Below are 24,824 nucleotides of genomic sequence, written 5' to 3' on the forward strand. Positions count from 1 at the left end.
TTTTCTTTCCATCCCGAGCCCAGAGCTTTGTGTGTCAATGTTATTTTAATTGGAACTTCACGTGACTGCGCACAACTATTTCCATTTGAAGCTCATAAAACAAACATTTTGCTTTATCGTCTTTCGTGATGAGATTAAGGCAGAATTGCACTGTAAACAAATCCTCTCCGTTGGACTTTATTCGATTCTGAGAAGCCGTAGGACACTAATCTTGTCAGTTTGTTGGCCTGATAAGCAATCACCAAACAGATCATGCTAAGCCAAATCTGCCAGAAAAAAGTCACCAATTGAATTTCCTGGTCATGAAGACTGTTTTATTTCGCAAAATACTGCTCTATTTGGCAGCCTGGCGCTTCCTCACGAGATTCTTAGCTGCAATGATGGTGTTCTTCATGAGCATGGCCACTGTCATGGGTCCCACACCGCCGGGAACGGGCGTAATGTGTCCGGCCACTTTCTGCACCTCCTCGAAGTCCACATCGCCCACCAAGCGCGTCTTCCCCGTAATCTCGTCCTTGATCCTTGTGATGCCCACGTCAATCACACACGCGCCAGGCTTCACCATGTCCGCCCTGATCAGTCCCGGCACACCCGTGGCGCTGACAATGATGTCTGCGCTCCGGCAGAAGCGCGCCAACTCCTCAGGCGGCGTGAAACGGTGGCAAATCGTCACGGTGGCGTCCATGGCGTCGGTGTCATTGCGTCCGTCTGCGTGCAGAAGCATGGAGATGGGCATGCCCACGTTCTTGCTGCGCCCCACAACCACAGCATTGCGTCCGAATGTCTCGATTCCCGTCCTCTTGAGCAACTCCTGTACGCCGAGCGGCGTGCAGGGAATGAGAGTGTTCATGTCCAGACACAGGCGGCCCACGTTCTTCTCATTGAAACCATCCACATCCTTGTCGCAACTCACGGCATTGCAGATGCGGCGCTCGTGAATGTGGCCCGGCAGTGGCAATTGCACGAGAATTCCATCCACTTCCGTGCTCTCGTTCAGCTTCTCGATAACACTCAGCAGCTCCTCCTCGCTGATCGTGTCCGGGAGGTTCATCGTGTTGCTGCTGATGCCCACCTCGGCGGCTGCCTGGGGAGAAATGCGAGAGCTTATCGGGGAGTTCAACTGGGTCGCCTGCGTCACAATTACCTTCATCTTGTTTTTCACATAAGTCTGGCTGGCGGGATCATCGCCAATCAGCACAGCCGTGAGTTGTGGCTGCCTGTGGCCCTGCTGCATCCACTCCTCCACCTGCAATCGCAGCTCCTCGCGGATTTGCTTCGCAATCTGCAGTCCATTTATCAACTTGGCCATCCGGCTGAAGCTGCAGACAAAACACAGATTTACTCTTCATGCCGAAGCCCAGAATCTCACCACACTTCTAGAGGAGCCACAAAATGGAAAAAAAACACACATAACACACGGCAAGCCTGATAGCTCACCTATTGCTGTGAATCAATAGCTTCTTCTCCACCGAGACACTCTTCATGAATTCCCTCATGGTTGAAATGCTTCCGGAAAGACTTCCCTTCGCCACAATGTACAAAGGCAAACTGAGCCTTCTCAGCGAAAACATCATGTTTTCAGGCTCGCTCTACTCGTCAATCAATCACTATTGCATCACATCTTTGTGCAAAATATTGTGATGACATCAATTTGTGTGTATTTTTATTGAGACAACGCATGAATGTTTAGCCCTTGCGGCCATTGCACGTGAAAAACATGTGTATACCTTTCAAATACTATTAAATTCACACACTATTAGCCTCAATTTCCCAGGTATTCCTTCAGCACAGCTGACTACACCCACTATGGCACGATAATACTGCCTATTACAGCCTTTCCTGTCGAGAAATCAGTCCGGAAAAGCACTTTTCCAGCAACAGGTAATGCAATGTTTTCCAATTTGACAGGTGCACTGTGGCGAAATTCCAGGAATGTCAGGAGGTTATCGCATCATTTTTCCGCTTGTGTGCTATTTAATTGCCTTGTCAGCGCATTACACACCAGATATTTCTTCAGCTGGAATCTCCGACCTTCCTTATCACCGTACACATTGCATTTTTTGCGTCCACGACCATAATATCCGTGAAAAAAGCACCCAGAACGACAGGTTTCGTTAAGTTTGATAAGGATGGTGAATATAGAATTTGCAGTCAGTGGTGAATTTCCCATTCAAACGACGAAAAACTGTAACGGCGGCTTTCGGTTAGCCGAGACACAGACCGCATTTGAAGCACGTTTTGGCTTCCGTTCAGGGATAATTAATTTTTTATTTCTGAAAACAGCTCTGCACGAAAAGTAACACAATTTTTCTGTTCTTTAGCCAGTTTATTATTACGATAAATTTACATTTGAAACGTTAACAAGGAAATATCATGAGATTCTTTAATAGCGCCTCAACAATTTCACAATATAGTGCATAAGAAGAGAATTCAAATGGAAGCGCAAAAATACACACGAGATTCTTTTTTTTCTTATTTCTTTCTGTACAAGACGGAATAAAGCAAAAATGCCACGTAAAATAAACACCCTTGATTATCCCTTTTATCACCTGGATAGATTGAGAAGAATCCGTCAAAGACGCGAAGCAGATTTTTCGTTGTTAGCGCAGGAATTTTTTCATCTCCTTGTTCTGCTGCTCCATCGACAGTTGGGCAGTTTCGGCCTTGTTCAGCAGCGAATCCAGGGCGCCAAATTGCGAGGTCATCTTCTGCTGGATATTGAGAGACGTCTCGCGAATCTCCTGAGTGTCTGTCTTTGCTGCGTTGTCCCTCATCGTGTCCAGAGTGTCGAGGGCGTCGTTGATGTCACCTTGAGATGTCTCCCCAGTGGCTTCGCCCGAAGCCTCTCCGGCCGCCGATCCTGGGCGAATCTTCAGCAGATTCGTGAGACTTCCGCAAACAGTCTACAAAAGCTCTTCAGTGAGTCCCAAGAGGATGCAATTAATTGCGTATTACCTTGAACTTACCTTGAATTTGTTAATCTTTTGCTGTGTCATCGACAGAATGCTATTCAACTCGTCCATCTTCCCATGGCCACCTTTGATCTGTTCATCCTGAAAGTCCAGTTCCTGTCCAAATTGGCCAATTTGAGTATGTAAAATCTCTCGCAAATTATATAGGGAAATCATTTGAATTTCCTCACTTGTGCTTGTTCACTGGCAATTGCTTCCTGTTCCGCCTCCAATTGCGCCTTCCTGTTGGCCTCAAACGTCTCCCTGTCTGGTGGATCAACGCCCAACAGCTCCGCCCTCATGCACTCGTACTCATACGTACCCTCTGCCATTGCTTCACACCACTTTTATTGCTTTTCCTCGCGTGAAAAATCCTTTTCTCCACTTTCACTACAACCTTTTGCCCACATTGCGGAGCGCAAGCGCGCCAAATCTCAACCGATATAATCGATCAGGATTGTTTTGCATCGGTTGATATATATCGAGAGCAAGTGTCAAATTCTGAAGATTTCAGGGTATATTCTGGCCAGGAAAACTCGCATTTCCTCGTGAATTTCCCGGTGGAGTTCCAGTTTATCGTGTCCGACGTGAGTTATAGAAGCATTCTGCTGAATTGGGTGAAAAATATGACGTGTTGTGTGCAGAAATGCATGAGTTCCATGAGAACCAACCGGGAGTATTCATTCCATCTGTTTCCTCATCCGGAGAAGGAGCCCTTCCGTCACAAACAGTGGATTGAGGCAACAAACAATCCCAAGCTGAAGATTATGCCGTCAGCTGTTGTGTACAGCCGCTACAGGATCTGTCGGAAGCACTTTGGGCGCTGGTGCTTCAATGGGGACTGCAAGAGACTGCTGAAGACAGCCGTTCCCACGCTCTTCCTACACGGGGACGATGAGGAGGTGTTGGAGACTGAAACTGCGGAGATTCTTGAGGAATCACCAGCCAAGAAACAGAGACTGGACGTCACGGAAGAGACTGACTGCATAGATATCGTTCCGGTGGAGGAGGATTTTTCCCAGGATGTTCAGCAAGTCCAGAAAGTCTACGAAGAGGTGGAGGAGGACAGCAACTACCTGTACGAAGTGGTAGAGGACGAAATCCTTCCGGGTGAGTTTCTGTTGAGTATTTAAAGGCGTGCTTCCCACTGTGACTGCAGGTGGCACTGCGGTCAAAAGGCAAACGTCGTGAAGTGTCAAAGAAGATGAGTTCGAGTAAGTAATGTTTTTCATCAGTTTTCCTATATAAAGGCCGCATTTTCCGCTGAGTTCACAGTTTATTGCAATTCTTTGGTGGTTGATGGAGAAATCTGCAGCGTGGAATAATGTGTAGGGTGAAAGAATGGTCTAAAAATAGAAGTGTTCCCATTTGCTCAGACTCCCGGACTTTGTCTGGCCAATAAATCACTCCAAATAGGCTCTTTGTCATTGCCCAACTTATCTGGCTGAGCTGGTGTTTATCTCTTGCATCTCTTACAGTTCCAATCGTGGCTGAGACGTGTGCTGGCTGGCGCGATGAGTTCTTCAAGTGTCCAAAGAATGTCCTTGCCCAGAACATCTGCTCCCGGCACGATCCCTTTGACGTGTCGCTGTCCAGGCGTGCCCTGGAGGACATTAATCACGTGTTCACGCACAAGGTGGAGAATGAGGGGAAGCCGGTGACAAACCAGAAGAACTCCGGCAGATGCTGGCTCTTCGCCACGCTCAACACCATCCGGATTCCCTTCATGAAGCACTTGAATTTGGACGAATTCGAGTTCTCGCCCAGCTTCCTCTTCTACTGGGACAAGATCGAGCGCTGCAACTACTTCCTCAACAACATCGTGGACACAGCGCGGCGCGGCGAGGACGTCAACAGTCGCGTGGTGTCCTTCCTCCTCTCCGATCCCACGTGCGACGGCGGCCAGTGGGACATGGTGGCGAATCTCATCAACAAGTACGGCCTGATGCCCAAGAAATGCTTCCCCGAGAGCTTCAGCGCCGAGGCGAGTGGCAAGATGAATGGCGTGCTCAAGAGCAAACTCCGGCAGTACGCCAAGGAGCTCAGGGATCTCGTGGAGGCGTCGGGCAGCGAGAAGGACGTGCGCGAGAAGATCCAGCAGCAGATGCGAGAGATCTACAACGTCGTGGGCATCTGCCTGGGCATCCCGCCGGCCAGCTTCACGTGGGAGTACTACGACAAGACCAAGGCGTACCACAAGGTGGGGCCCATCAGCTCGCTGGACTTCTATGAGCAGCATGTGAAGCCCATCTTCAATGTGGACGACAAGGTATGTCTGGTGACGGATCCGCGCCCCACGAATCCCTATGGCCAGGTGTACACGGTGGATTGCCTGGGCAATGTCGTGGGCGGTCGACCGGTGCTGTACAACAATCAGCCCGTGGAGCTGCTCATTGACCTGGTCACCAAGACCATCCGCAACGGCGAGCCCGTGTGGTTTGGCTGCGAGGTGGCGAAGAGATTCGCCGGCGCGCAGGGCATCGAGGACTTGGAAGTGTGAGTGTTGTGAATGATTGGCAGAAGTGTATGTGATTGTAATTCCTTTCCTCCCGACCTTCAGGCATGACTTCAATGTGGTCTTCGGCGTGGACATCCAGGTCACACTCAGCAAAGCCGATCGCCTGTTGTACGGCGAGTCCGCGATGAGTCACGCAATGACTTTCACCGGAGTTTCTGTCGATGTGAGTATAAAATATGCCTACAAATCTGCGTTTCCTCTCAATATCTCAACACTTCACTCTTTCCAGGACACCGGTGTCTCGACCAAGTTCCGCGTGGAGAACTCCTGGGGCGATGATCGCGGCGAGAAGGGCTACCTGGTCATGTCGGCGGCGTGGTTCAAGGAGTTCGTCTTCGAGGTGGTGGTGGACAAGTCCATCGTGCCGCCAGATGTCCTGAAAGTATTCGAGATGGAGCCCATCGTGCTGCCCGCGTGGGATCCCATGGGAACGCTGGCCCAGTAGATGAGCACAGCTGCCCTGCATTTTTTGCCATATTTACTCATATAACACGCAAAACACAAATTTTCCACACACACTTTCTGCGCGAAAGAGATGATTTTCTAGAGGCAAAACTAGTGTTTTATTGCTTTTGAAACTTCTCTCTGGGCGTGAGTGTACTGCAACTTTGCCCAGATGCCTAGGCACATCCTCACCAGGCGCTCGTCTGGCTGTGGTGATGACATGGCGAAGGCGTATTGCTCCCGGATGAGGTACTTCGCCGACCGAAGACGTCCGCGCTGGATCAGGGAGATGCTGAAGTACAGCTTGCAGCGCGCTATCGTGTGCGGATCACCGAGTTTCAGGGCGATTTTGAGCTGTTTCATGGAGATCTGGCCAGCGATGTGTGCCTGAAAGAGAAGCGAGAAGAAGACAAAGTTGGGAATTCTGTAGAGTGTCTCTAATCCTTACGCAATGCTCAAAATCATCCCCCAAAGATGAGAAGGCACCGCCAAGAGTGGAGAACCAGGACAGCAAGTTATCCAGCTCTGCTCGCTCCCACGCGATTTGACAGGCGATCCGGCAGCCTCTGAAGTCTATGAAGTTCTTCGCCGGATCCTTGACCTGGACAACAACTCTGCTGAATCGATCCAAATTCCCACTCACGATCGCCCTTGATTGCCATCCTGTGGCCAAGCACAGCAGGAAGTGGTGAATTTCATAGCCATTTGCGTGGAAAACTGTGGAAACTTCGAGCAATTGGGATGCATTTTCCCGTAGATTCTCTCCAGCACATTTCCTGACGCGCCTTCTCTTGATTATGTACACATCCACAGCACTGTTTTGGTCCAATACATAAAACGTCCTTTGCATTATGCTCTGTCTTATTTATATTGGCGTATTTTCACTGATTTCCTATAGTCTGACGATTTTCATTTCCCGGCCAAACATAACCACACTTCACCAGATGACTGGACACAATTGAAAGGTTTTCACGGACGTTCTGACGATATATCGAGATTGCGCGCAGCATAATTCAAATTGATGTCCGTTTTGATGTTTTATATGAGTTCCGAATTAGAAAATATACGCTAACACATTTTAAAACTGTATTTGTATTTATCCTTCAATCATATTTAATCAGGAAAAAAGGATTTTCCGGATTTTAAGGGCATTTCTTGAGTGATTTTTTCTGCTTGTTTGAAAAGAAAAAAAATGAGTACAATGTTTCGGTTAGCCGAGACATAAACCGCATAACAAGTATGTTTCGGCTACGTTCAGATCTGTCCAAAAGAGGTGACAAATCGCGCTGTCGAAAAGAGAGTTTCAAAACATGGTAAGTCGTGTTTTTCTTGCGCGGAAATGTGTGAATTTGCCGATGTAATACAATTTCTCTGGCCCTCCAACAGTCGGTGACGCTCCACACGGACGTTGGTGACATCAAAATCGAGCTGTTCGTGGAGGACTGCCCCAAGACATGCGAGAACTTCCTGGCCCTGTGCGCCAGCGACTACTACAACGGCAGTCTCTTTCACCGGAACATCAAGGGGTTCATCGTGCAGACGGGCGATCCCACGGGCACGGGAAAGGGCGGTGAGTCGATTTACGGCGGCAAATTCGAGGACGAACTCAAGGACAGCCTGAAGCACAGCGAGAGAGGAATGGTATCAATGGCGAACAGCGGTCCGGGAACTAATGCTAGTCAGTTCTTCTTCACCTACGCCGCCCATCCGCACCTCGACCTCAAGTACACCCTCTTTGCGAAGGTTATCGACGGCTTTGAGGCGCTGGACGAGCTGGAAAAGCTGCCAGTCAATCCCAAAACCTACCGGCCGATGATCGAGAAGCGCATCAACACTGTCACCATCCATGCCAATCCCCTGGCCGGATGACCCACACCTGGAAAACTTCCGTCGGGAAAGCCTCACTGAAATCCACTCACTTTTCCAATCTTCATGTGGTGTCGATTATGTAGATAATCTCAAAAAATGCAAACGGAAATTTCTTATCACTGCCCTTCTTTGCACTGGATTTATTTACAGATTTTATCCTACATCGGCTTGAGATCACCTTGAAAGGACTTGAATGACTAACATGACGAGGAGCAGCACTCCGGAGATGCTCGCCAGACTGGCTGAGGAGCCCTTAACTGTGATCCTCCACTCGACAGCCGGGAAAATGGGGCTCATTCTTTCGATGTACGTGTCCACGCTGTTGATATCCCCGGCAGGAAGGGTCTTTGCGATGGGCAGAGACTGCAAAGAGAGCCAAAGAGTCAGTCCCCATGTTCATCACACGGTCAGAGGGATTCTTACCTTAAACATGGCATATCCATCGCCGCCGTCCTTCATGAAGTTCGTCATGATTACATTGTACGTCCGCGAATTGTCCAGAGGCTCGTATTTGGGGACAATGCACTCGTTGCAGAGCACTTGCGCGGATTCCACTCGCGATCCACTCTCCTGGTCAAGATCGAAGACCACTTGAATGCCGGACATCTGCAGGAATTCGCCATAGCCGGTGTCGTTTGCATAGCGATGCACGGAGTGCTCGAGAGCCTCCTTCAGAGCACTTCCAGGCACCGGCACAACGTACAGTGTGTTGCCGAAGGGCAGGACGTTGTCCAGTTCGAGTCGCGTGATGTTGCCCTCGGCGGCCGTGGGATCAATCGGCGCCCGAATCCCGCCGCCCTGGTACAGTCCAATGCTGGCGTCCGTCCAGGCGGTGTGGCTGTTAGGGTGGCTCACGACGTTGGCGTGCACGAAGGCGTCCGTGATGAGATTGCCCATGTTGCACTCGTGGAAGCGACAGGAACGCGAAGCGCCATCGAGAACCACTCTTGACACGCCAACCACGCGACTTCCGTACTCCTCCACGCCGGCGCGGTACTTCTGCAGCGCCGCCAGGACGTCCGTGTCCTGCGGCACGGAGGAGTCGAGGAGGATCGGCTGACCGTCCCAGTCCACGATGCTGCCCGTGGCGTTGAGCATGATCTTGAGGTAGCCAAGGTATTTTGTGTAGGCATACGCCTGGACGACGGGCACTTGCTTGCCGCTGGCCTGCGTCACAACCACCGGATAGACGTCCTCAGGCACGTCGATGTCTGGATGATCGCCGGCGTAGAGGAAGGTGTGTGAATGCCCACCAATGACGATGTCCACATCTGGACAATTGCGCGCAATTTCGCGATCCTGCGTGAGGCCAGAGTGGCCTAGGGCAATTATGACCTCCACGCCGTCGCTGCGCAGCTTCTGCGCCTCCTGGTTGATGGCCGTGATCTCAGGGATGTACTCCACCTTGTTGGCGGCCGAGAGGAACTTCGTGTCCGGCGTGAGGTAGCCAATCACGCCGATTCTGTGCCCAGCCACTGTGAACACAGTCGAGGGCTTCAGCGAAGCCGCTGCGGCCATTGTGGGCTCCTGCGAGAGGTCCAGATTCGCCGCGAGGACGGGAAATTCTACGCTGTTGAGGAATGGCACCAATCCATCCACACCATTGTCGAACTCGTGGTTTCCTAGCGAAATTGCGTCCGGATGTAGGATGTTCATCATCTCCGACGAGATCACGTTATTGTAGAGCGTGAACCACGGAGTTCCCGTGTACGTGTCGCCGGCGTTGAGGAACAGGACGTTGTTGTTATCAGCGCGATACTTTCGCACTCTGCAATGAGAAGATCAATCTTGAATTACGCTTTAAAAACAGCTTCAGGATGTAATTAGTCCTTAGACTGTCGATTTTAACTGTTTCTCCCTTACTTTTCGTTAAATGTCGGTAACTTTAACGCGGAAGAGATCAAGTGAGATAACACACTTAGCATCCCCAAATTATAAGGAAATTGATGAAAAATTTTGATAATCCTTATGTGAAACGACAAATGAGTATTTTTCCTTGAAACTATCCACAATAAATAAATAAAGTAAGTATTTCTGTAGTGAAAATTAGCGCAGCGTGATTAGAAATGTAACTAAATAATTAATTTTCCTATGGATCGTCGACACCACAATTGGCGTGAAAGGGTTAACGCAGAGTGTCTTGATTGAAGTTTCTCTCACTGTTCACCCACATTCTGAAGAATGGCCTCCGCTTCTATGCAGGTTCTGAATAATATCGAGAGCTTTCTGAGGGTAAAATTCACACTCGCGGCGAGATTGAATTTGGCCACGCGTGTGCTTAATTGCCTCTTTGGCTCTGTATGTGACTCACATTGTGGCGACTCTAGCGAAGCCGCCGTAGCACTTGGAGTCCAGCTCCTCCTGCTGCCGACACGCGTTGCTCTGAGCATTAGTTTGGTCGAAGCGCGCGTGCATGTCGTTGTTGTGCAGAATGATGAGCTCATAGTTGCCCTCTTGGAACGGTGCCAGCCGCACGAGGCCCACCAGGGACAGCAAGAGCAACGGCTTGGCGAGAAACATCGCACCTGAGGAAGATTGATTGATGATCAACTGGTATCTTATCGCGCAGCAATACAGCAGACTTAAAGCCCTAATCGAGTGCCTCCACAAATTGACTTCAATTTGATCAGATAACACTTCGAGGGATTCATTCAATTATCTCGTGATAGTCAAAAAAAGTGTGGAAAATTCGCCTGAAGATCGGTCAAGATCATTTTGACACACTTTAATGTGTGCGCTTGATGAGGCAAAAATCATTCTCCAACACATTTTTTGCATACCACGAAAATACACTCAGCCAATCATCAGCATTGCAAATATATTTCCAGTGAAGCTCCACTGAACACTCACCTAAATATTTGCTCAGAAGATCACCTCTCCAGGTATTCCAGAAGTTGTTCAACACTTGCGCCACGAAATAAACTTTTGGTGCGTTTCTCCAATTTCGTTTTTGCTGATAAAGACGAGCACCAGTGAGACACGACAGCTCCGCAGCTCACGACTGATCGGCAGCGACTGAAGAGATTTCACTGGCTTCGGTCTCACCGTCTCGGCCTTACAGTCGCTCCTCGAGAGTCGCACACGGCAATTTTTGCTGGTGTATCAGCACTGGATCGTGTAGGGCAGGTTTATTGCCCACTGGCAGTGCTTCTCAAACGACCGCCCGCAGGAATGGTCTCGAGATAAGCGCAAGACGAGGGATTTTCTTCGAAGAGAGCACAAATCAAGGACCAGAGTTGTGGTGCATTTTCAATGCAAAGGGCATCAGAAGTTGTCGGACGGAAGTTTCTTTCACAGATTGCAGATCGAATGGAATTAATGATGGAGTTATAAGTCCGAAATTCGAAATCGTGATATTTTTTACGATTCTCCTTGAAATTCTTAAGTGTTTTATAGTTGGAAAAACTAAGTAAAGTGACAATGAATTCTCTGTAAATCATCGTAAAATGCTTTTTCACGTGCGACGAGGAAGTTGCTTTAACTGATAAAGCATAATATTGCACTGTTTGCAAATCTCCTCAATCTTCTATTGTGTGGCATTTGAACCTTATCAAGCACAATTGCTTGAGAATCACTGCAAACTCCCACTCCCTCTCTCTCCTCTCACGTCCGATTTATTCAGGTGAAGTGAAACACAGCAGCGCAAAGAGTGGATGTTGCCATGCTGCTGAAATGCGGCTTTATCAGCTGAGTTGCAATAAGATTCGATTGCATGAAAACACTGCTAATTTTATTCACATCTACTTGGCTAATTTCGGACAAGTTGCGGAAGTGGGGAAAAAGTTAAATGCCATATTATTTCTATAATTGAATCTATCAAGAGTGTGTCTTATCGGATAAGAGAGATTCACGGCTTGCCTTCGGTCCCATTGGACGACGAGTTGCCGTTCGTGGAGATGATTTCCACCTCCTCGTCAGAGATCCAGACGCCCTCCTCCTGCAACACAGAGACACACACTAGTCCTCCGTCTCGGCTCAACACTCTTCTCTTGCCACTCACCTCGCGTCGCGGCTCGCCTTGTTGCGTCGCCGGCTGGCTCGTGTACACTTCCTCCTCGTACAGACTCTCGCTGCTGCACACCTGGTCCGCCTCCGCCAGGTCGCCATTGCACGGGATGCCACTGAACATGGCCGTCACGTGCACGAGATCATCCTCAGGGCGGCTTTGAGCCGCGGAAATCTGCAGGTAGCCCTCCATTTCGCCCCCAACGGCGCCCTCGACGCACTCCGAGGCATCCTCCTGACCGCCCTGAGGCACCACGAGATCCGTGAGGTAGCTCTCGATGCTCACCAGCAGCTCCTCCTTGCCACCCGACCGACTGCACGCGGACAAGTGACGCATGAAGTCCTCCTGATTGATGTAGTACTTGCTGAGCGTGAGCTTCTCATTGATGGTGTTGTTGAGGTGCGTGAGGACAATGGTGCCAATGCGCTGCAGCGCCGCCTCATTCACAATCTCCACCGTCTGCAGGAATTCGGACACCTCCTGCGCCACAATTCGCAACATATCGTAGTCAGGCTGAACAGGATTGTCGGCAGAGCGCTGCAAAGCACAAGAAAGAATTCATTATCATATTCTCAAGTTCTTTGCACACACGATTACTCACGGCTGGTGTGCTTTGAGTGGATGACTGGAAGTCAAAATGTCCCGTTCCAGCCTCTGGCTGTTGCTCCTCTGGCGGCTGATTGGCCACACTCTCACTCTCGGCGGCATTTGTGGCCGCCGATGAGCCATAGGCCTCCGCCTCCTCGTGAATTGTCGACTCCACATATCTGTTGTACAAGTCCTGGATTGATTGCAGCGTCTGCTGGCGCATGGGATCCGACGACATCAGCTGCAAATCGCGGAACAGTTGAATGAGGAAGTATGGCCGCAGTTCATTGGCCGCAATCAGTGCCGACACTTCCATATACACATTCTCCTTCAGCTCCTCGAAGAACTTCGACGTGGACTTTGTATTCCTGCCCGACGATGCGCTGGCAAGATTGCGATCATCGCCAGCCACACTATCGGGATTCGGTGCGAGGATGTTGCGATCTGTTGGCCGTCGCGAGCGCTTCTTGTTGCCATTTCCCTTCGCTTGCGTCTTCGACTTGGCGCTGAACTCACTCACGCCCAAATTGATGGGATTCGTGTGAAAGCCCAGCACGTCTAGCGGATTCATCTCAACGCCGGGCATCAATGGCATCTCCGGTGGCTCCAGTGGCACCTCGTGAGGCGGCACACAATTCACCTGATTCACCTCATTGCGGAAGCGATGGTGATCGAATTTGTTCTCCAGCACGGGCAAATTGTTTGCCGGATTGCGGAAGTTCGGCGCGCGATAGTCAGTGTTGAAGGGAAAATTGGATGACGACGATGAGCAGGAATCCTCATTGCTCTTGCAACTGTTGCCCGACAGTAAATTCTGCCGTGAGTAGCTGTGGAAAAGAGAAGAGGAAAAGAGAGCGTCAAGCCCAGAGACACTTTCTCAGCCGCCAGAGACAAGAGACAGAAACAACGCATTGTAACATTGAAATTAATCCAATTAGGAAGCTAGGGAAGAAAAAAAACTCCTACAGACTCTAACTCAGTGGCGTAGTAAATACACTTGATATTATCTGTAATTATCACATGAATGATCGCTTTAAGTGTCTTCTCATTTTTTGATTATCTTGGCCTGTTTTTTGCTTCTTTTTTTTATAATAATTTTCATGTCATTAGCATTTTTTTCTCATAATTCCTTTTAAAACCAATTAAGTGTGTTAAACAGATTCCGTCCTTCCTACGCCACTGATCCTCATCTAGAATTAGTCTTTTTGTTTGACTCTTCAATGTGATTGTGGAAAATTGAGTTATATTTCATTAAGCTTTGCGTGTGGAATTCACTTAAGATTTCTCATCGTGTCCCTGTGTTATTACGATTGAATTGATCTTCAGCCGCTTCTTGGGGAACTTTGAAACCCCCGGAAAAACTACGCTGCTCATCACTCTGCTGATTGAACGAATGAGTCCCCAAATGTCTTTTCTCTTCTTCTCTGCCTATTTACAGTCCAATTAGCACGCTTATCCCCCTTTCTTCACTCCCTGTTCCACTCCTGTTTTCTTTCTTCAATCTCCTGAGAGTGTGTAAAATGTGGGTCTTTTGCACAGCCAGTAAAAAAAAACACACAACAACAGCACACGCCAAATGGAAAGTGAGAGGAAAATGTAGCACTTTTGCAAAGATCGCTGAAATATCATCGCTATTTTAGTCACTCAAAGCCATCAACAGAACCACAAATGCCTTGCTTACCACGCGGCCAAATCTCTTCCGCTGTCGAAACACTCTTAATCAACTCAATTTCCGATTCTCTCTCCGGGTGAAAACGATAATAAAGAAAAACACCTAATCTGTCGCTCGGATAACTTAAAAAAAAGAACTTGTGAGGCTGCACGCCGCGAATTACCTTCGGAAGTTGTCCCAATAATTGTTGGCGCGATTGCCTGGCGCCACTTGATTGTTGAGCGCCGGCGGCGGAACGTGCGTGGCAAACGCTGTGTTCACGGCGGTATTCTGGTGCAGATTGGCCGTGTTGCCGGCGCTCGTGTTGTTGTTGTGGTGAATGAAGATGGGCGTCGATGAGGATTGCGCATTGAGCAGCGAATTGGGATTGTTGTTCAGCAGCACGGGCTGCTGATTGCCTTGACTCGCATTGCTGGCACTGCTGAAGGGATTGAGATTGCCAAAATCACTCGTCCATCCGTTCGCCGGACTCTGTTGCTGCACATTTCCGGCCACGCGCGCCACGCGATTGTTCACCACATTGTTGCTGCCGCTGCCGTTCGCTTGGCTCCGCATCACCTGCAAAAAAGCAGACTTCACCATTAGCCAAGAGTTAGAAGCTACGTTTCACCAAATTTCTCACCTGGTTCTGGTAGTTGGGATAGATGCGCACGGGCGACAGCGGAGGTGGGAACTGATTCTGGCCACCAGCGTAGAAAGAGGGCTGCTCAGACTGCGCGCGCTGCAGGAAGGACGACATCTGACTGCCAGCCGACGTGGCGATATTTGGCGGCACAGATTCCGCCCTCATCGCTGGCAAGGCACCCTCGTGGGCGTCCTGCTTCAGCAGGCGCTCCTGCAGCAGCAGTACAGCATTGTTCAGGTTGTTGAGCTCGCGCTGCTGCTGCCACAGCAGCTGATTGCACTGCGATACGGAGTTGATCAGCATCTGCTGCGTCTGGATGAATTGCTGCAGCAGCAGCGAGTCGCCGCGCCCGCTCGGACACGCGTAGAAGGGCGCCGGCTCGCTGGCCAGGTGATGCAGGTGACACTGCGGACTCTGGTGGTCCACGCTGCAGCCGGTGTGGCTGAAGTTCTGCGCCGGGCCGGCGTAGAAAGAGTTGCAAGGCGAGAAGTGGTTCGTGGGCAGCGACAGCGGATGCGGCGTGGCATTTCCCGGCGACATTTCCACATTCTCCCGTGACGTCTTTCTCCATGCACTGCCACTGGCGCCACTCGCGGCACTACGATCCATCCCGATCTGCTGCAGACTCTTCGTGCTGCCCGACTTGAGGCTGGCCGCGTCCATGGGCATCGTGCTGTCCGTGGACTCTGTAGACATTTGCTTCGAGCACGCGCCGCACGGACGCACAGAGCCCGTCCGCGGAGGTGGCGGCGGCTGGACAGGCTGCGGATTGGCGCTCAGAGACTCCATAATCTTCTCAAACTCCTTCTTCTTTGCCTCATACTCCTCCTTCAGGCGCTGCTGTTCGCGCTCCTGCGGCCCCGGCGTCACTTCCCTGATCGTGCTGCCACTCTGATTGGACGTCTTCTCCAGCATCTCGTCGCGCCGACGCTCCATCTCGTCCTTGATCGTCTTCAGGCGCTCCCTCTCCGATACCAGCGAAAGCGCCTGAGCGCGCAGATCCTGCGTCATAGCGTGCAGCGCCTGCACGCGATCACTCAGCACACTCTCATCGCGTTGCGGCCTGTCAAACTCCGCATTGCTCACTTTGGCCGCCGCCGGTTGACTCCCGGACAGATTGTTGAGCTGCTCGGGCGTCTCTTCGGGCTTTTCCTCCTCAATATCCTCGCCGCCGGCGCCGCCCGTCTTCATCTCGATCAATTTCACCGTCTCCATCATGTCCTTGAGGCGCGACAGTTGATCCTTCATCGCATTGATTTCCGCTATCTTCTCCCCAATCTCACTGCCCGCCTCCGCCTCCGACAGCCCATCCAGCTCGGCGTTCTCCGTCTCCGATTCAATGTCACTGGACATGCTCGGCTGCAGAGCCGCCGCCGGCGCATTGAGCAGCTCAATCGGCACAATTCTCTCTCGCGCCACGTCATTCTGCTGTCCTTCGGCGAAGGCTCTGTCCGCCTCCACATTCATGTTCTGCAGCTCACTCACCAGCTGCTCCATCTGCGACTTCCTGTCCTTCAGCTCCTGCAGCTTCTTCTGCAGCATCGTCTGCTCGGCCATCGCCACGGCCGCGTCCTCGCCCAGCAGCGACGCCATGTCGTTCTGTCCATGAATGAAGCTCGTCAGCGCCTGCATCCTGGCCATCAGGCTCGCTACGTCCTCGCGCACCGCCTCCACTGTGTCATAGTTCGGTGGCGGCGCCGCCTGGCCGAGGCTGTGCGACGTTGGATTTTGATTTCTCACGTGCTCCATCTCCTGTAGTTGCTGCTTGGCCGCCTGCTGAAGCCGCAGAAGCTGCTGCTGTTGCTCCTTGATATTCTGCATGTTGCGACCTGACGAGCTTAGGCGCTGCTGCAGGTCCTCAATGGTCGGCGTGTCCGGCGTGCTGGAGTGAATCGATTGCACAGACTGCGGCCGCGGACCGTTGATCTGCAAGAGAGAAGAGACGCCGATAAAACACACCTCCGCGTGCGAAAAACATGATTAACAGCAAGACATGGGAATCACATGCTATTTCTGGGTCACTCCTCACGCGCTCACGCCACGGATTGAGTGGGTGAGATTCGGGATTCTATTTATACACACACAATTTTTGGGCGGGAAATTTCCTGCTGTTTATCGTATTTTCTCGATTATACTGCAAATTCTTCAGCTGAGTGTCACCATCGAAGTTTCTTAGCACATACAAATCAATTAAATATAAGGAATTTTGCAAAACCCATTCACAGTTTTGTAAGCAATGCAAAACTGCACATGTTGCTGTTCTGGAAGCTTCAGGAAAGCTCTGAGAGTCTAAGAAATTGATTGAAACTCGAGTCCAGGTGGGAAATTTTGGATTTTCTCACAACTTTTCACTCAAATCTGATTGAAGGACTCTGAAATTGAACATCTTGCGCTGTTAGTGAACAGTGTGAGGCCAAAAGACACATGGAAGCACTTTGTTAGGCACAAGGCGATAGGAGACAAACACCGAGTCTTCACCTCTGATTCACTGCCACTGTTGGCGATCGTCTCCAACTGGATGGAGTCGATGGGATCGGCCGTTTGCTCCACATTCACCATCGTCTCGCCGCCTGACTTCAAGAATGTTCACAAATCTCTGTACAGATTCCGCGCGTCCGCGAGACTCACCTTGTCTGTGCGAATGGAGCTGATCAGGCCGGACGTGATCTGGATGTAGTCTTGAATCTGAGTCAGGCGCTCTTCGATTTGACCGCGCACGGAGTTCTGGCGCTGTGGCGGCAGATTCGTGGGCACGTCAGAGTGTCGCTGGTGCGACTGAATGCCTTCGGGCGCCGCGCGCACTTCGTTCACTGTGTTGGGCGTCGTGGGAATGACGACGCCAATAGTCGCCGGATTGGGCAAGCTGTGGCCGCCGCTCAGTGGATCGCTGAGATCATCGTGCAGGAGATTTCGACGCAGAATTGGGCGCACAGGAATGAAGCGACTGTTCTCCTGAAGTGAGATGTTCTCTGCGAGGAAGATGCGCGAGAGTGTGAGGTCGCTGATCTATTTCTGTCCTCTCGAGGGGGATTTTTACCATTCTGACTCACTCACCCAATTCGAAGCAGCCGCCCTCGCCAGGTGTGCGGCGATTCCTTCTGATTAGACTCTCCTCCGGCTGCTGATGCTGCAGATTGTTCACGAGATCCTGCCAAAAGACAGAAAATACGCTCTTAATTTGCACTCTGACCACTCAAGTCACAGGAAGATCGAGATGAAACTGAGAGATTTCGAGAAATCCGCAAATATCTCTTGGATGCCTAAAAATAGGCCACACAGAATCCCTCTCACTCTCTCTCTGTTTCACATTCCTGAGCGAGCAAGAGGATGACGACACCTTGGAAAAGTGCGCCAGCGCAATCAGCAAGACAGCCAAGAGCACGAGGATGATCATGTCGGGAGGGAAAGTGCAGTGAGACTCACATTCAAGTGCTGCTGAAGATCTCTTCGCGTGGGCACGACGACTTCCTGTGGCACGCTCGAGTTCTTTCGCGTTTTTGTCTTTGGCACGGCGCCCGTCTGGCGTCTAGCGCTGCCCTGACCACCGCCGGGTGCATTTGTATTGGCTCCCGGTGCCATTTCCACACCCTCTGCAAAGGATAGAATGCAAAGTACTGGAAAGTTTCTCTCTTTGCCAGAGCGTCCATCTTTGTTTGTCCAAATATATTTGCTCAATTTACCAGATGATTTTCCTCTATTTCACGACAATTTCACCTGAATGGAGTCACTGAAGCCACGAGCAGAACATTTCAGTTGAATTTCACGAGGAAAACATACAATTTCCATAGAAAAACTTGAAAATCACGGACAATAACACATCAGATGTCAGATGATAAAAAACAAATAGTGACAGACTGAAGAGTGGGGATGAAGTCTCCAAATATCACAATATGCGTGGAGACTAGTCAGAACATCGGCGATATATCAGAGTGTCAGACAAGAGTAAGTCGTCAGTACGTGTGGAGGTCTCTTGCATTTTCCGCCTAAATACTGTTGATTTTCCCTAGTTTTTTGTGTGGAAAATGATTCTCAGAGTTTCAACAAATATCTCAGCGTCTAAAAAAACTGAAATTCCAACTTTATCTTTGGGAATCACCGTGATTTTCACAGTGGTAAGTTTTCCCCGTAGATCTGCGGCATTTTCCCACTTTAAGACCATAAATGATGATTTTCCTACGTATTACGGAGTTTTTCTCCACATGATTCCCAACATGCACTACCAACTGATGTAATAATCACGGAAAAGTGCTTTTCTCGAGACGCTCATCAACATAACCTAATCGACCACGTGTTTACTTCCAGGCGTCGCTTTGGCGTGATTCCGGGACTTGAGGGCACTTGAAATGAGTGGGAACTCCTTGGACATGAAGCATTGGCTGATTTGAGAGCCGACAAGACCTTTCCGGACGGCGCCGTCTAATGATATTCAGGTCAGTAGTTTTATTTGAAAGAGATGCCGAAATGCTCTCAATCCTCTCAATGATGATTGTTCGGAACGATGATAATCCGTGATTCGCATAAAATTTGTTCAAATCTGAGCCAAAATAACAACATTCTATATGATTTTCCATGCATTGTGTGGCTAATTGTTCATTTATCTCCTTTGCAGCATGTTCCGGAACTTTTAATGCACAGATCAGAGATCAATAAAATGGATATTTTTTTGTACGAAAGATGAAATCTTTATTTCCGGGCGACTTCTATGAGAAATAATTCCTCTTCTCCATCCCCTCGGGCATATACTGAAGGCCAGACTGGTCCTTGTGCTTCATATTGTAGCCCTTCGCGCAGCCCATCTCCTTCATCAGCTTCGTGGGTGCGTTGCGGAGATGTAGCGGCACGGCGGGCAGCGCCCCTCGCCAGTTCGTAATGTCCTCCGAGCGACATTTCAACATCGCCCGATAGACTTCCTGGCTCTTGGGCGCTCTGGCCAAATAGACGGCGCACTGCGCGACGATGCAGTCAGCCTCAGGCATCCCGATCTTCTCCACGGCCTGCAGAGCCGTCAGAGCCACGTGCAGGGCGTTGGAATCCGCCAATCCAATGTCCTCACTCGCCGCCCGCACCATTCGGCGGCAGATGTAGCGTGGATCCTCGCCGCCGGCCATCATTCGAACGCAATAGTAGAGCGCAGCGTTGTCATCAGATGCCCTGATGGACTTGTGGAGTGCCGAGATGATGTCGTAATGCTGATCGCCCTTGCGATCGTACAAGAGGTGGGATTTCTTAATGCCCTCCCGAATGGCATCCAGAGAAATCACCCGCAGACTATCGCTGCCGTTCTCCTTCTCGTCAGCGCCGGAGAGCGTCTGGACAGCCAACTGGAGGCTGTTCAGAGCGATCCTGGCGTCTCCATCGCACATCTCCGCCAGCCACACGAGTGACTCTCTGTCAATGGCCAGTCGCACCGCGAAGCCCGCCCTCTGGACATCGTCCAAACACACTCCGTCATACTCCCGGAGGCCGCGCTCTAGAATCTTCAGCACGCCATCCGTGGGCAGCTTTTCAAGGATGATCACGCGGCAGCGACTGAGCAGGGCGGAGTTGAGGCTGAACGAGGGATTCTCCGTAGTGGCACCTATCAGGGTGATCACACCACTCTCCACGTGCGGCAGGAAGATGTCCTGCTGCAGCTTATTGAACCTGTGAATCTCATCCATGAACAGAATTGTGCGCTTCTTAAACTTCAGGTCTGTTTTCGCCGCCTCCACAGCCTTCTTCACCTCCGCGATGCCGGACATGGTGGCGGACAGCTTCACGAACTTGAACTGCCCGGACGTCTGGCACTGCTGTGCTATTATGTGAGCCAGAGTTGTCTGGAAGTGCAAGAGTCGCATGAAATGCATATAAAACATTGATGAAATATTGTGAAATTCTCTCACCTTTCCACACCCTGGCGGACCCCAGAGAATCATGCTGGGAATCTCCTGTCGTTCCAGAGCCTTCCTCACCACTGCATGTTTCCCCATCACCGCCTCCTGACCAATGTAGTCCTCCAGTGTCACCGGCCGCACGATCTCCGCCAGAGGTTTTGACGATTTCGCGGGATTATCCACCCTCTTCGCAACAACTTCCACCGCCTTTAGGCCACTCTGGGCTTCCTCATCATCTGACAGATCTATCACATCCTCATTGAGATCCAGAGACTTGCCAGAGCTTCCGGGAACTGAGACTTTGGGCTTCTTCGAGGTCGATGGACTCTGATCGAAAATGGGAAAAGGACGCTTCGCAGTAGATTTCTTCTTATCCGCCTCTTCCTGGGAGTCGCCGGTGGACAGGAAGAGACACTTGTTCACGTGTGACTCGATGTTATACTGTGGAAACTTCTTAAAACACACAGGGCAGTCGGATTCCTCTTGGCTTGACATCTTGGTTAAAACTGTACAATGCGTTTCATTGCGCACTGTCGCGCTGAAATTCGCGCCAGATTAAATGCTATAAAACGGCTGCATAAAATTATGGCAGCGGTAGAATTTTGAACTATAATTTTATAAGGGAAATTGTGGCTTTTATCTTTTAGATCTCTATCTAAACCCTTTCTTTTCATAATTCATTTCATCTTTGTGAATTCTTCAAATTCCTTGTGAAGTTCTCAATATAAATGAAGTGATTAAATTCTTTAATGGCTGCATTGAACCATCATTGGTGTTTCATATCTATCATAGATCATTAGTGAAATTCAACATGATTGAAGTGAATGCACAAAAATCGCCAACTTTAAGCAATTAAACTGCACGGTGAATTGAGAATGTATGACAAATTGTCAATTTTTGATAAAATAAATTGGAATGTGGCAATTTTTTTGCTAAAGCCAATAAATGTGGAAATTTTCACGATGTGCATGCGTCCAAATGGATGAAGCTGATTAAAAATTCACCTTCAGATTATTTCACATATTTTTTCTGATATTTTTTCAGTATTCACTGCAATTATCGCCTGTTTGAAGGGATATTCCAAATGCCAAACAGGCTGTAACGCTTCATCGACTGTAATAAATTGGCTTTTCCGACTTTCCATTGAGAGTATGCAATTTAATCTATTTATCTAATTATCGCAATTCACCAAATTCATCGCTTCCCAGTCAATATGTTTCGTCTGTTCCGTCAAAGAGCACAACGGAACTGTGTATATTAGAGTTGGGAGCATTTAATTAAATTGGTCAAATTGAGTTGCCAAAAGATACAGTAGAAGAAATTCTTGCAAGTCCATTTTTCGCTTTATTGTATTCGTGAAAGTGCAACTTTGGCTGAGAATTGACAAGGAACTTTTGATGGTAAATCTCTTACCGACAACGAGTCAAAGAGGCGGGGATTTTGTCAATCACAAAATGGAAATTGATCTGTCCGTCCGTGTCTGAGGGTGGAAAACTTTCTTGTACACCATTGCACACAGAGAGAGGCCAAATACTTATAAATCGATACCACGGCGATTGCCTTCATCCACAATGCTCGCCTCTGAAGCCCATCCATTTTCCTCTCCTCTGACTTTCAGCTCAATCACAGAGACGTAAAGTCGATTGTGTAACTCCTCGATGTCCAATAATGCCATATTCTCTGTCCTGAGAAATTCATCCAATGCTCAGCAATTCATCAAATGCAAAATGTGAAAAGGACTTTCGTTCTTAATTCTGCAGAACAACCCGTTGACAATTTTCCCAATTAAATACACCTAATGCAATGCGTGAAATGCAAATTTTTTTTCCACCCAACCAAACCAACTTCAACCCGACATTGAACATGTCGTTTAAGCAACTTTTCTGCATTGCGAAACAATTCCATGTGCAGGAATTTCCCTTCTCTCTCTACTGTATTATGGCCAAAAACACTCTTTTTGGCCAGTTTATTTGGGTTGAAATAGTCTGACGGAAAATTTCTCCGCAATAGTAATGAATTTACCACATTTTCTCATTTAAAGCTCACCTCATTTTCTAATTCAGTAGAAATAAAGATATTGCTTGTTTCCCATTTAGACAATATATTAAAATGTGGGCGGAGAATTTAAGTGGGCGGGGTATAAAATCGCGAGAATTTTGGTGATTCGCCAAATTCTCTTCACTCCATCGATGATCTGTCTATATATAATCCTGTTTTCAAATTAGATTTGCCAACATCCCGGAATTTGCGAATTTTCAGTTGAAGTGTGTGTGCGTGTGCAAAAAAGTGGGTTGAATAGAGGATTTGGGCTACTTTTGCGAGCGGTTTAACGCAATTTGTTTGACGTTTTTCAGTTGGACTCCCAGTGCGTTACCTGCCGTTTTTTTCAGTTTAGTCATGCTGAATTTAATTTAATTTACTTCTGGTCCGAAGGGCTGATGGCCTTCCTGGGTTTTTACTTGTCTCCTGTCAACGCGAAAAGGGACTCCTGTCGGATTAGCAAAACTCTACAGGCCCAACTCATTATTAATTTAGCATCTGTGGCTGTTGAGTAACTTATTCCGCACGCACTTTGTTTGCGGAACCTTCGGTGTGTGGTCATTTGTCCACCGTGTGGGTGGAAAATCACAAATGTGTGCCTGTCACAGTGGAAAACTCTTCATTTGTCGCTCACTGCCATCGACGACTCCGTCCTGGGCTTTCTGAGTGGCCGCGGTGAAAAAGCGGGCATGAGACAAAACACACAATCCAGGGGGATGGCGAAGGAGGACTCCACTGTGACCCATATCAACATGTGTGCCGAGATCTTGTCCCCATTCGCTGCCCGACTCCGCATTCTTCGCCACACATGTTCACACCGTTCCGACCGGATGATATAGCTGCACTCGGAGGAATCTGCGCATCGGCAGCAAATAGTTCTTTCTTCTCAAAATCGTAGAACAATCACTGATTTTCCTATGACATGTCACGTGTGTTAGTGATTTGTCTGTATAAAATGTATGACACGCCTTGTGACAATTGTCTTAATTATGCCCTACACTCTCCTATCACTTGATCCGGTGAAAAGAAATCCTTTATTTTCAATTCACAACAAAGCTTTTCGTTGATCCCTTCGCATCCATTTGCGTTTTACATTTGTCTGAGTGTGCTTCATGTGGGAAAACACAGTGAAAAGCCACATATAAATGTAGCCTCTCATCGAGCAGGAAGTTGAGTCGGATCGCTTCCTATTTGGCGAATCCACTCACGTTTTCACATAATGGTTAATCTCCGCGAATGATGGGAGTTTCATATTGTAATAGGGTGGATTGGGTCAAACTCCTGCGCTCCTCCTTTGAGGATTAGCATTACAAAATACGACTAATTTCGCTAAACACACGCAAAACGGCACCGCCGTGAGTTTTTCGTCGGGTGGCAGGAGTGATTTGGGGCCGGATTTTTTGTGACTTTCCCTGAATGCCGGGCGAATTGAGCGCGGATGTGGTGATAATAAAGAAGATCCCCGTGCACGAGTTTTTCATCAGGTGTAAATCACACTTCCGGACATCCGGTCAGGGATCAAGCGCTACGCTCAGAGTTGTGTCAAGGTGGATATTGAAGATTGAAGATAAGGTGATGTGGGGAATTTATTGGTGACTAACATTCGCCTTTATATGCTCTATCTTGAACAAGTGTGCGACATAAATCTCACGAGACACTCAATGCAGAGTGGAAGTGTGAAGGGTTGAAACAAGGAGGAGACAATGTGGCTGAAATCTGCACACCCCTTCCTGACTGTTTGTATATTAGATCTCAAATTAACACCGAGGTGGATGTGAATTTCTTCCGAACGATCTGGTCAGTCTAGCAAATTCAAAGGGCTTTTATTGGAAAACTTTACACACAACGCTTTACAGACCCATTGGGATAAAACGTAAATTATTATCTATCATTTTAGAAACATAACGTGTGGATTTTTCGCCCTCAGTTCTTTGAAATTCGCAGAGCGTGAAGTGCTTTGCAATAGCATGAATTTATTGGGCCGAAAGCGATGAAGTTTCGACTGCAAGTTTCAATAGAGCATCGCATATAATTGCATTGATGGAGCCCAAGAGCTTTGATTGAGTTTTCTAAGTGGTTTCCTGATGGTACCTATAAATTAATTACAATTTTAATTACCACCATAATGGGTTGTAATTTCAACAGTTTCAAATGCCATTCAGAGCAAATGTAATCGAAAATCACAAATGCATTTGATGTGAATCTCACATGTGTGGATAACAACTGAGCATTTGGCAT

At 48.9% G+C, this 24,824-nt stretch overlaps 8 protein-coding genes and 1 long non-coding RNA gene across 13 annotated transcripts; 3 read left to right on the forward strand and 6 right to left on the reverse strand.

Annotated features, from left to right (window-relative positions):
* Positions 1–287: 287 nt before the first annotated feature.
* On the reverse strand, positions 288–2,021 carry LOC132265992 (bifunctional methylenetetrahydrofolate dehydrogenase/cyclohydrolase, mitochondrial). Of its 2 annotated transcripts, none has more exons than XM_059766808.1 (3): positions 1,728–2,021; positions 1,145–1,319; positions 288–1,084 (listed from the first exon to the last, which is right to left on the reverse strand). In XM_059766808.1, exons 2-3 carry the CDS (start codon positions 1,307–1,309, stop codon positions 335–337), a joined length of 915 nt encoding a protein of 304 aa, XP_059622791.1. In that variant the 5' UTR covers positions 1,310–1,319; positions 1,728–2,021; the 3' UTR covers positions 288–334. The 2 variants fall into 2 exon arrangements, with proteins under 2 accessions (XP_059622791.1, XP_059622790.1); XM_059766807.1 differs by having other exon boundaries at positions 1,438–2,017.
* A 277-nt stretch (positions 2,022–2,298) lies between these two features.
* LOC132255528 (uncharacterized) lies at positions 2,299–3,384 on the reverse strand. The gene is made up of 3 exons (XM_059751605.1): positions 3,143–3,384; positions 2,967–3,068; positions 2,299–2,903 (listed from the first exon to the last, which is right to left on the reverse strand). The coding sequence occupies exons 1-3, from the start codon at positions 3,281–3,283 to the stop codon at positions 2,601–2,603; spliced, it is 546 nt and encodes a 181-aa protein (XP_059607588.1). The 5' UTR covers positions 3,284–3,384; the 3' UTR covers positions 2,299–2,600.
* Positions 3,385–3,456: 72 nt separating this feature from the next.
* LOC132255526 (bleomycin hydrolase) lies at positions 3,457–5,959 on the forward strand. Of its 3 annotated transcripts, none has more exons than XM_059751601.1 (4): positions 3,457–4,061; positions 4,430–5,447; positions 5,512–5,632; positions 5,699–5,959. In XM_059751601.1, the coding sequence occupies exons 1-4, from the start codon at positions 3,578–3,580 to the stop codon at positions 5,912–5,914; spliced, it is 1,839 nt and encodes a 612-aa protein (XP_059607584.1). In that variant the 5' UTR covers positions 3,457–3,577; the 3' UTR covers positions 5,915–5,959. The 3 variants fall into 3 exon arrangements, with proteins under 3 accessions (XP_059607584.1, XP_059607585.1, XP_059607586.1); XM_059751602.1 differs by lacking the exon at positions 3,457–4,061 and adding an exon at positions 4,115–4,165; XM_059751603.1 differs by lacking the exon at positions 3,457–4,061 and adding an exon at positions 4,181–4,279.
* A 49-nt stretch (positions 5,960–6,008) lies between these two features.
* On the reverse strand, positions 6,009–7,059 carry LOC132255527 (uncharacterized protein F58A4.6). The gene is made up of 2 exons (XM_059751604.1): positions 6,362–7,059; positions 6,009–6,300 (listed from the first exon to the last, which is right to left on the reverse strand). Exons 1-2 carry the CDS (start codon positions 6,761–6,763, stop codon positions 6,025–6,027), a joined length of 678 nt encoding a protein of 225 aa, XP_059607587.1. The 5' UTR covers positions 6,764–7,059; the 3' UTR covers positions 6,009–6,024.
* Positions 7,060–7,147: 88 nt separating this feature from the next.
* Positions 7,148–7,901, forward strand: LOC132256527 (peptidyl-prolyl cis-trans isomerase-like 3). The gene is made up of 2 exons (XM_059752994.1): positions 7,148–7,226; positions 7,300–7,901. Exons 1-2 carry the CDS (start codon positions 7,224–7,226, stop codon positions 7,780–7,782), a joined length of 486 nt encoding a protein of 161 aa, XP_059608977.1. The 5' UTR covers positions 7,148–7,223; the 3' UTR covers positions 7,783–7,901.
* Positions 7,892–11,364, reverse strand: LOC132256525 (protein 5NUC-like). The gene is made up of 4 exons (XM_059752992.1): positions 10,633–11,364; positions 10,094–10,307; positions 8,206–9,550; positions 7,892–8,145 (listed from the first exon to the last, which is right to left on the reverse strand). The coding sequence occupies exons 2-4, from the start codon at positions 10,300–10,302 to the stop codon at positions 7,957–7,959; spliced, it is 1,743 nt and encodes a 580-aa protein (XP_059608975.1). The 5' UTR covers positions 10,303–10,307; positions 10,633–11,364; the 3' UTR covers positions 7,892–7,956.
* Positions 11,365–11,490: 126 nt separating this feature from the next.
* LOC132256524 (uncharacterized) lies at positions 11,491–18,515 on the reverse strand. Of its 2 annotated transcripts, XM_059752989.1 has the most exons (9): positions 18,354–18,515; positions 18,097–18,263; positions 17,728–17,821; positions 17,302–17,642; positions 14,671–16,599; positions 14,212–14,606; positions 12,390–13,203; positions 11,783–12,325; positions 11,491–11,719 (listed from the first exon to the last, which is right to left on the reverse strand). In XM_059752989.1, exons 2-9 carry the CDS (start codon positions 18,250–18,252, stop codon positions 11,630–11,632), a joined length of 4,362 nt encoding a protein of 1,453 aa, XP_059608972.1. In that variant the 5' UTR covers positions 18,253–18,263; positions 18,354–18,515; the 3' UTR covers positions 11,491–11,629. The 2 variants fall into 2 exon arrangements, with proteins under 2 accessions (XP_059608972.1, XP_059608974.1); XM_059752991.1 differs by lacking the exons at positions 17,728–17,821; positions 18,097–18,263; positions 18,354–18,515 and adding an exon at positions 17,152–17,243 and having other exon boundaries at positions 17,302–17,342.
* Positions 18,516–18,618: 103 nt separating this feature from the next.
* LOC132256528 (uncharacterized) lies at positions 18,619–19,369 on the forward strand. Its single transcript, XR_009468219.1, has 3 exons — positions 18,619–18,785; positions 18,976–19,103; positions 19,283–19,369. It is a non-coding gene; the product is annotated as an uncharacterized LOC132256528 (long non-coding RNA).
* Positions 19,304–21,449, reverse strand: LOC132256526 (ATPase WRNIP1-like). Its single transcript, XM_059752993.1, has 2 exons — positions 20,556–21,449; positions 19,304–20,489 (listed from the first exon to the last, which is right to left on the reverse strand). The coding sequence occupies exons 1-2, from the start codon at positions 21,039–21,041 to the stop codon at positions 19,374–19,376; spliced, it is 1,602 nt and encodes a 533-aa protein (XP_059608976.1). The 5' UTR covers positions 21,042–21,449; the 3' UTR covers positions 19,304–19,373.
* Positions 21,450–24,824: the final 3,375 nt, after the last annotated feature.

Source organism: Phlebotomus argentipes, unplaced genomic scaffold (assembly GCF_947086385.1).
Source record: "Phlebotomus argentipes unplaced genomic scaffold, Phlebotomus argentipes genome assembly contig_5, whole genome shotgun sequence".
Taxonomy (NCBI): Eukaryota; Metazoa; Arthropoda; class Insecta; order Diptera; family Psychodidae; genus Phlebotomus; species Phlebotomus argentipes.

Bases quoted from the DNA above. Each gene is read 5' to 3' on its own strand.
- LOC132265992 (XM_059766807.1), bottom strand. From the start codon at position 1,574: ATGATGTTTTCGCTGAGAAGGCTCAGTTTGCCTTTGTACATTGTGGCG. The intron at 1,320-1,437 runs GTGAGCTATCAG...TTTTGTCTGCAG, and splicing joins CTATTGATTCACAGCAATAG to CTTCAGCCGGATGGCCAAGT. The intron at 1,085-1,144 runs GTAATTGTGACG...ATTTCTCCCCAG, and splicing joins ATGTGAAAAACAAGATGAAG to GCAGCCGCCGAGGTGGGCAT.
- LOC132255528 (XM_059751605.1), bottom strand. From the start codon at position 3,283: ATGGCAGAGGGTACGTATGAGTACGAGTGCATGAGGGCGGAGCTGTTG. The intron at 3,069-3,142 runs GTGAGGAAATTC...CAATTTGGACAG, and splicing joins TTGCCAGTGAACAAGCACAA to GAACTGGACTTTCAGGATGA. The intron at 2,904-2,966 runs GTAAGTTCAAGG...GAGCTTTTGTAG, and splicing joins AAAAGATTAACAAATTCAAG to ACTGTTTGCGGAAGTCTCAC.
- LOC132255526 (XM_059751601.1), top strand. From the start codon at position 3,578: ATGACGTGTTGTGTGCAGAAATGCATGAGTTCCATGAGAACCAACCGG. The intron at 5,448-5,511 runs GTGAGTGTTGTG...CCCGACCTTCAG, and splicing joins GGCATCGAGGACTTGGAAGT to GCATGACTTCAATGTGGTCT. The intron at 5,633-5,698 runs GTGAGTATAAAA...CACTCTTTCCAG, and splicing joins TCACCGGAGTTTCTGTCGAT to GACACCGGTGTCTCGACCAA.
- LOC132255527 (XM_059751604.1), bottom strand. From the start codon at position 6,763: ATGCAAAGGACGTTTTATGTATTGGACCAAAACAGTGCTGTGGATGTG. The intron at 6,301-6,361 runs GTAAGGATTAGA...CTTCTCTTTCAG, and splicing joins GGGATGATTTTGAGCATTGC to GCACACATCGCTGGCCAGAT.
- LOC132256525 (XM_059752992.1), bottom strand. From the start codon at position 10,302: ATGTTTCTCGCCAAGCCGTTGCTCTTGCTGTCCCTGGTGGGCCTCGTG. The intron at 9,551-10,093 runs GTGAGTCACATA...TTCTCATTGCAG, and splicing joins TTCGCTAGAGTCGCCACAAT to AGTGCGAAAGTATCGCGCTG. The intron at 8,146-8,205 runs GTAAGAATCCCT...CTCTCTTTGCAG, and splicing joins ATGGATATGCCATGTTTAAG to TCTCTGCCCATCGCAAAGAC.
- LOC132256524 (XM_059752989.1), bottom strand. From the start codon at position 18,252: ATGGCACCGGGAGCCAATACAAATGCACCCGGCGGTGGTCAGGGCAGC. The intron at 17,822-18,096 runs GTGAGTCTCACT...GTCTTTTGGCAG, and splicing joins ATCTTCAGCAGCACTTGAAT to GATCTCGTGAACAATCTGCA. The intron at 17,643-17,727 runs GTGAGTGAGTCA...TCTTCCTCGCAG, and splicing joins GGGCGGCTGCTTCGAATTGG to AGAACATCTCACTTCAGGAG.
- LOC132256526 (XM_059752993.1), bottom strand. From the start codon at position 21,041: ATGTCAAGCCAAGAGGAATCCGACTGCCCTGTGTGTTTTAAGAAGTTT. The intron at 20,490-20,555 runs GTGAGAGAATTT...TTGCACTTCCAG, and splicing joins GTCCGCCAGGGTGTGGAAAG to ACAACTCTGGCTCACATAAT.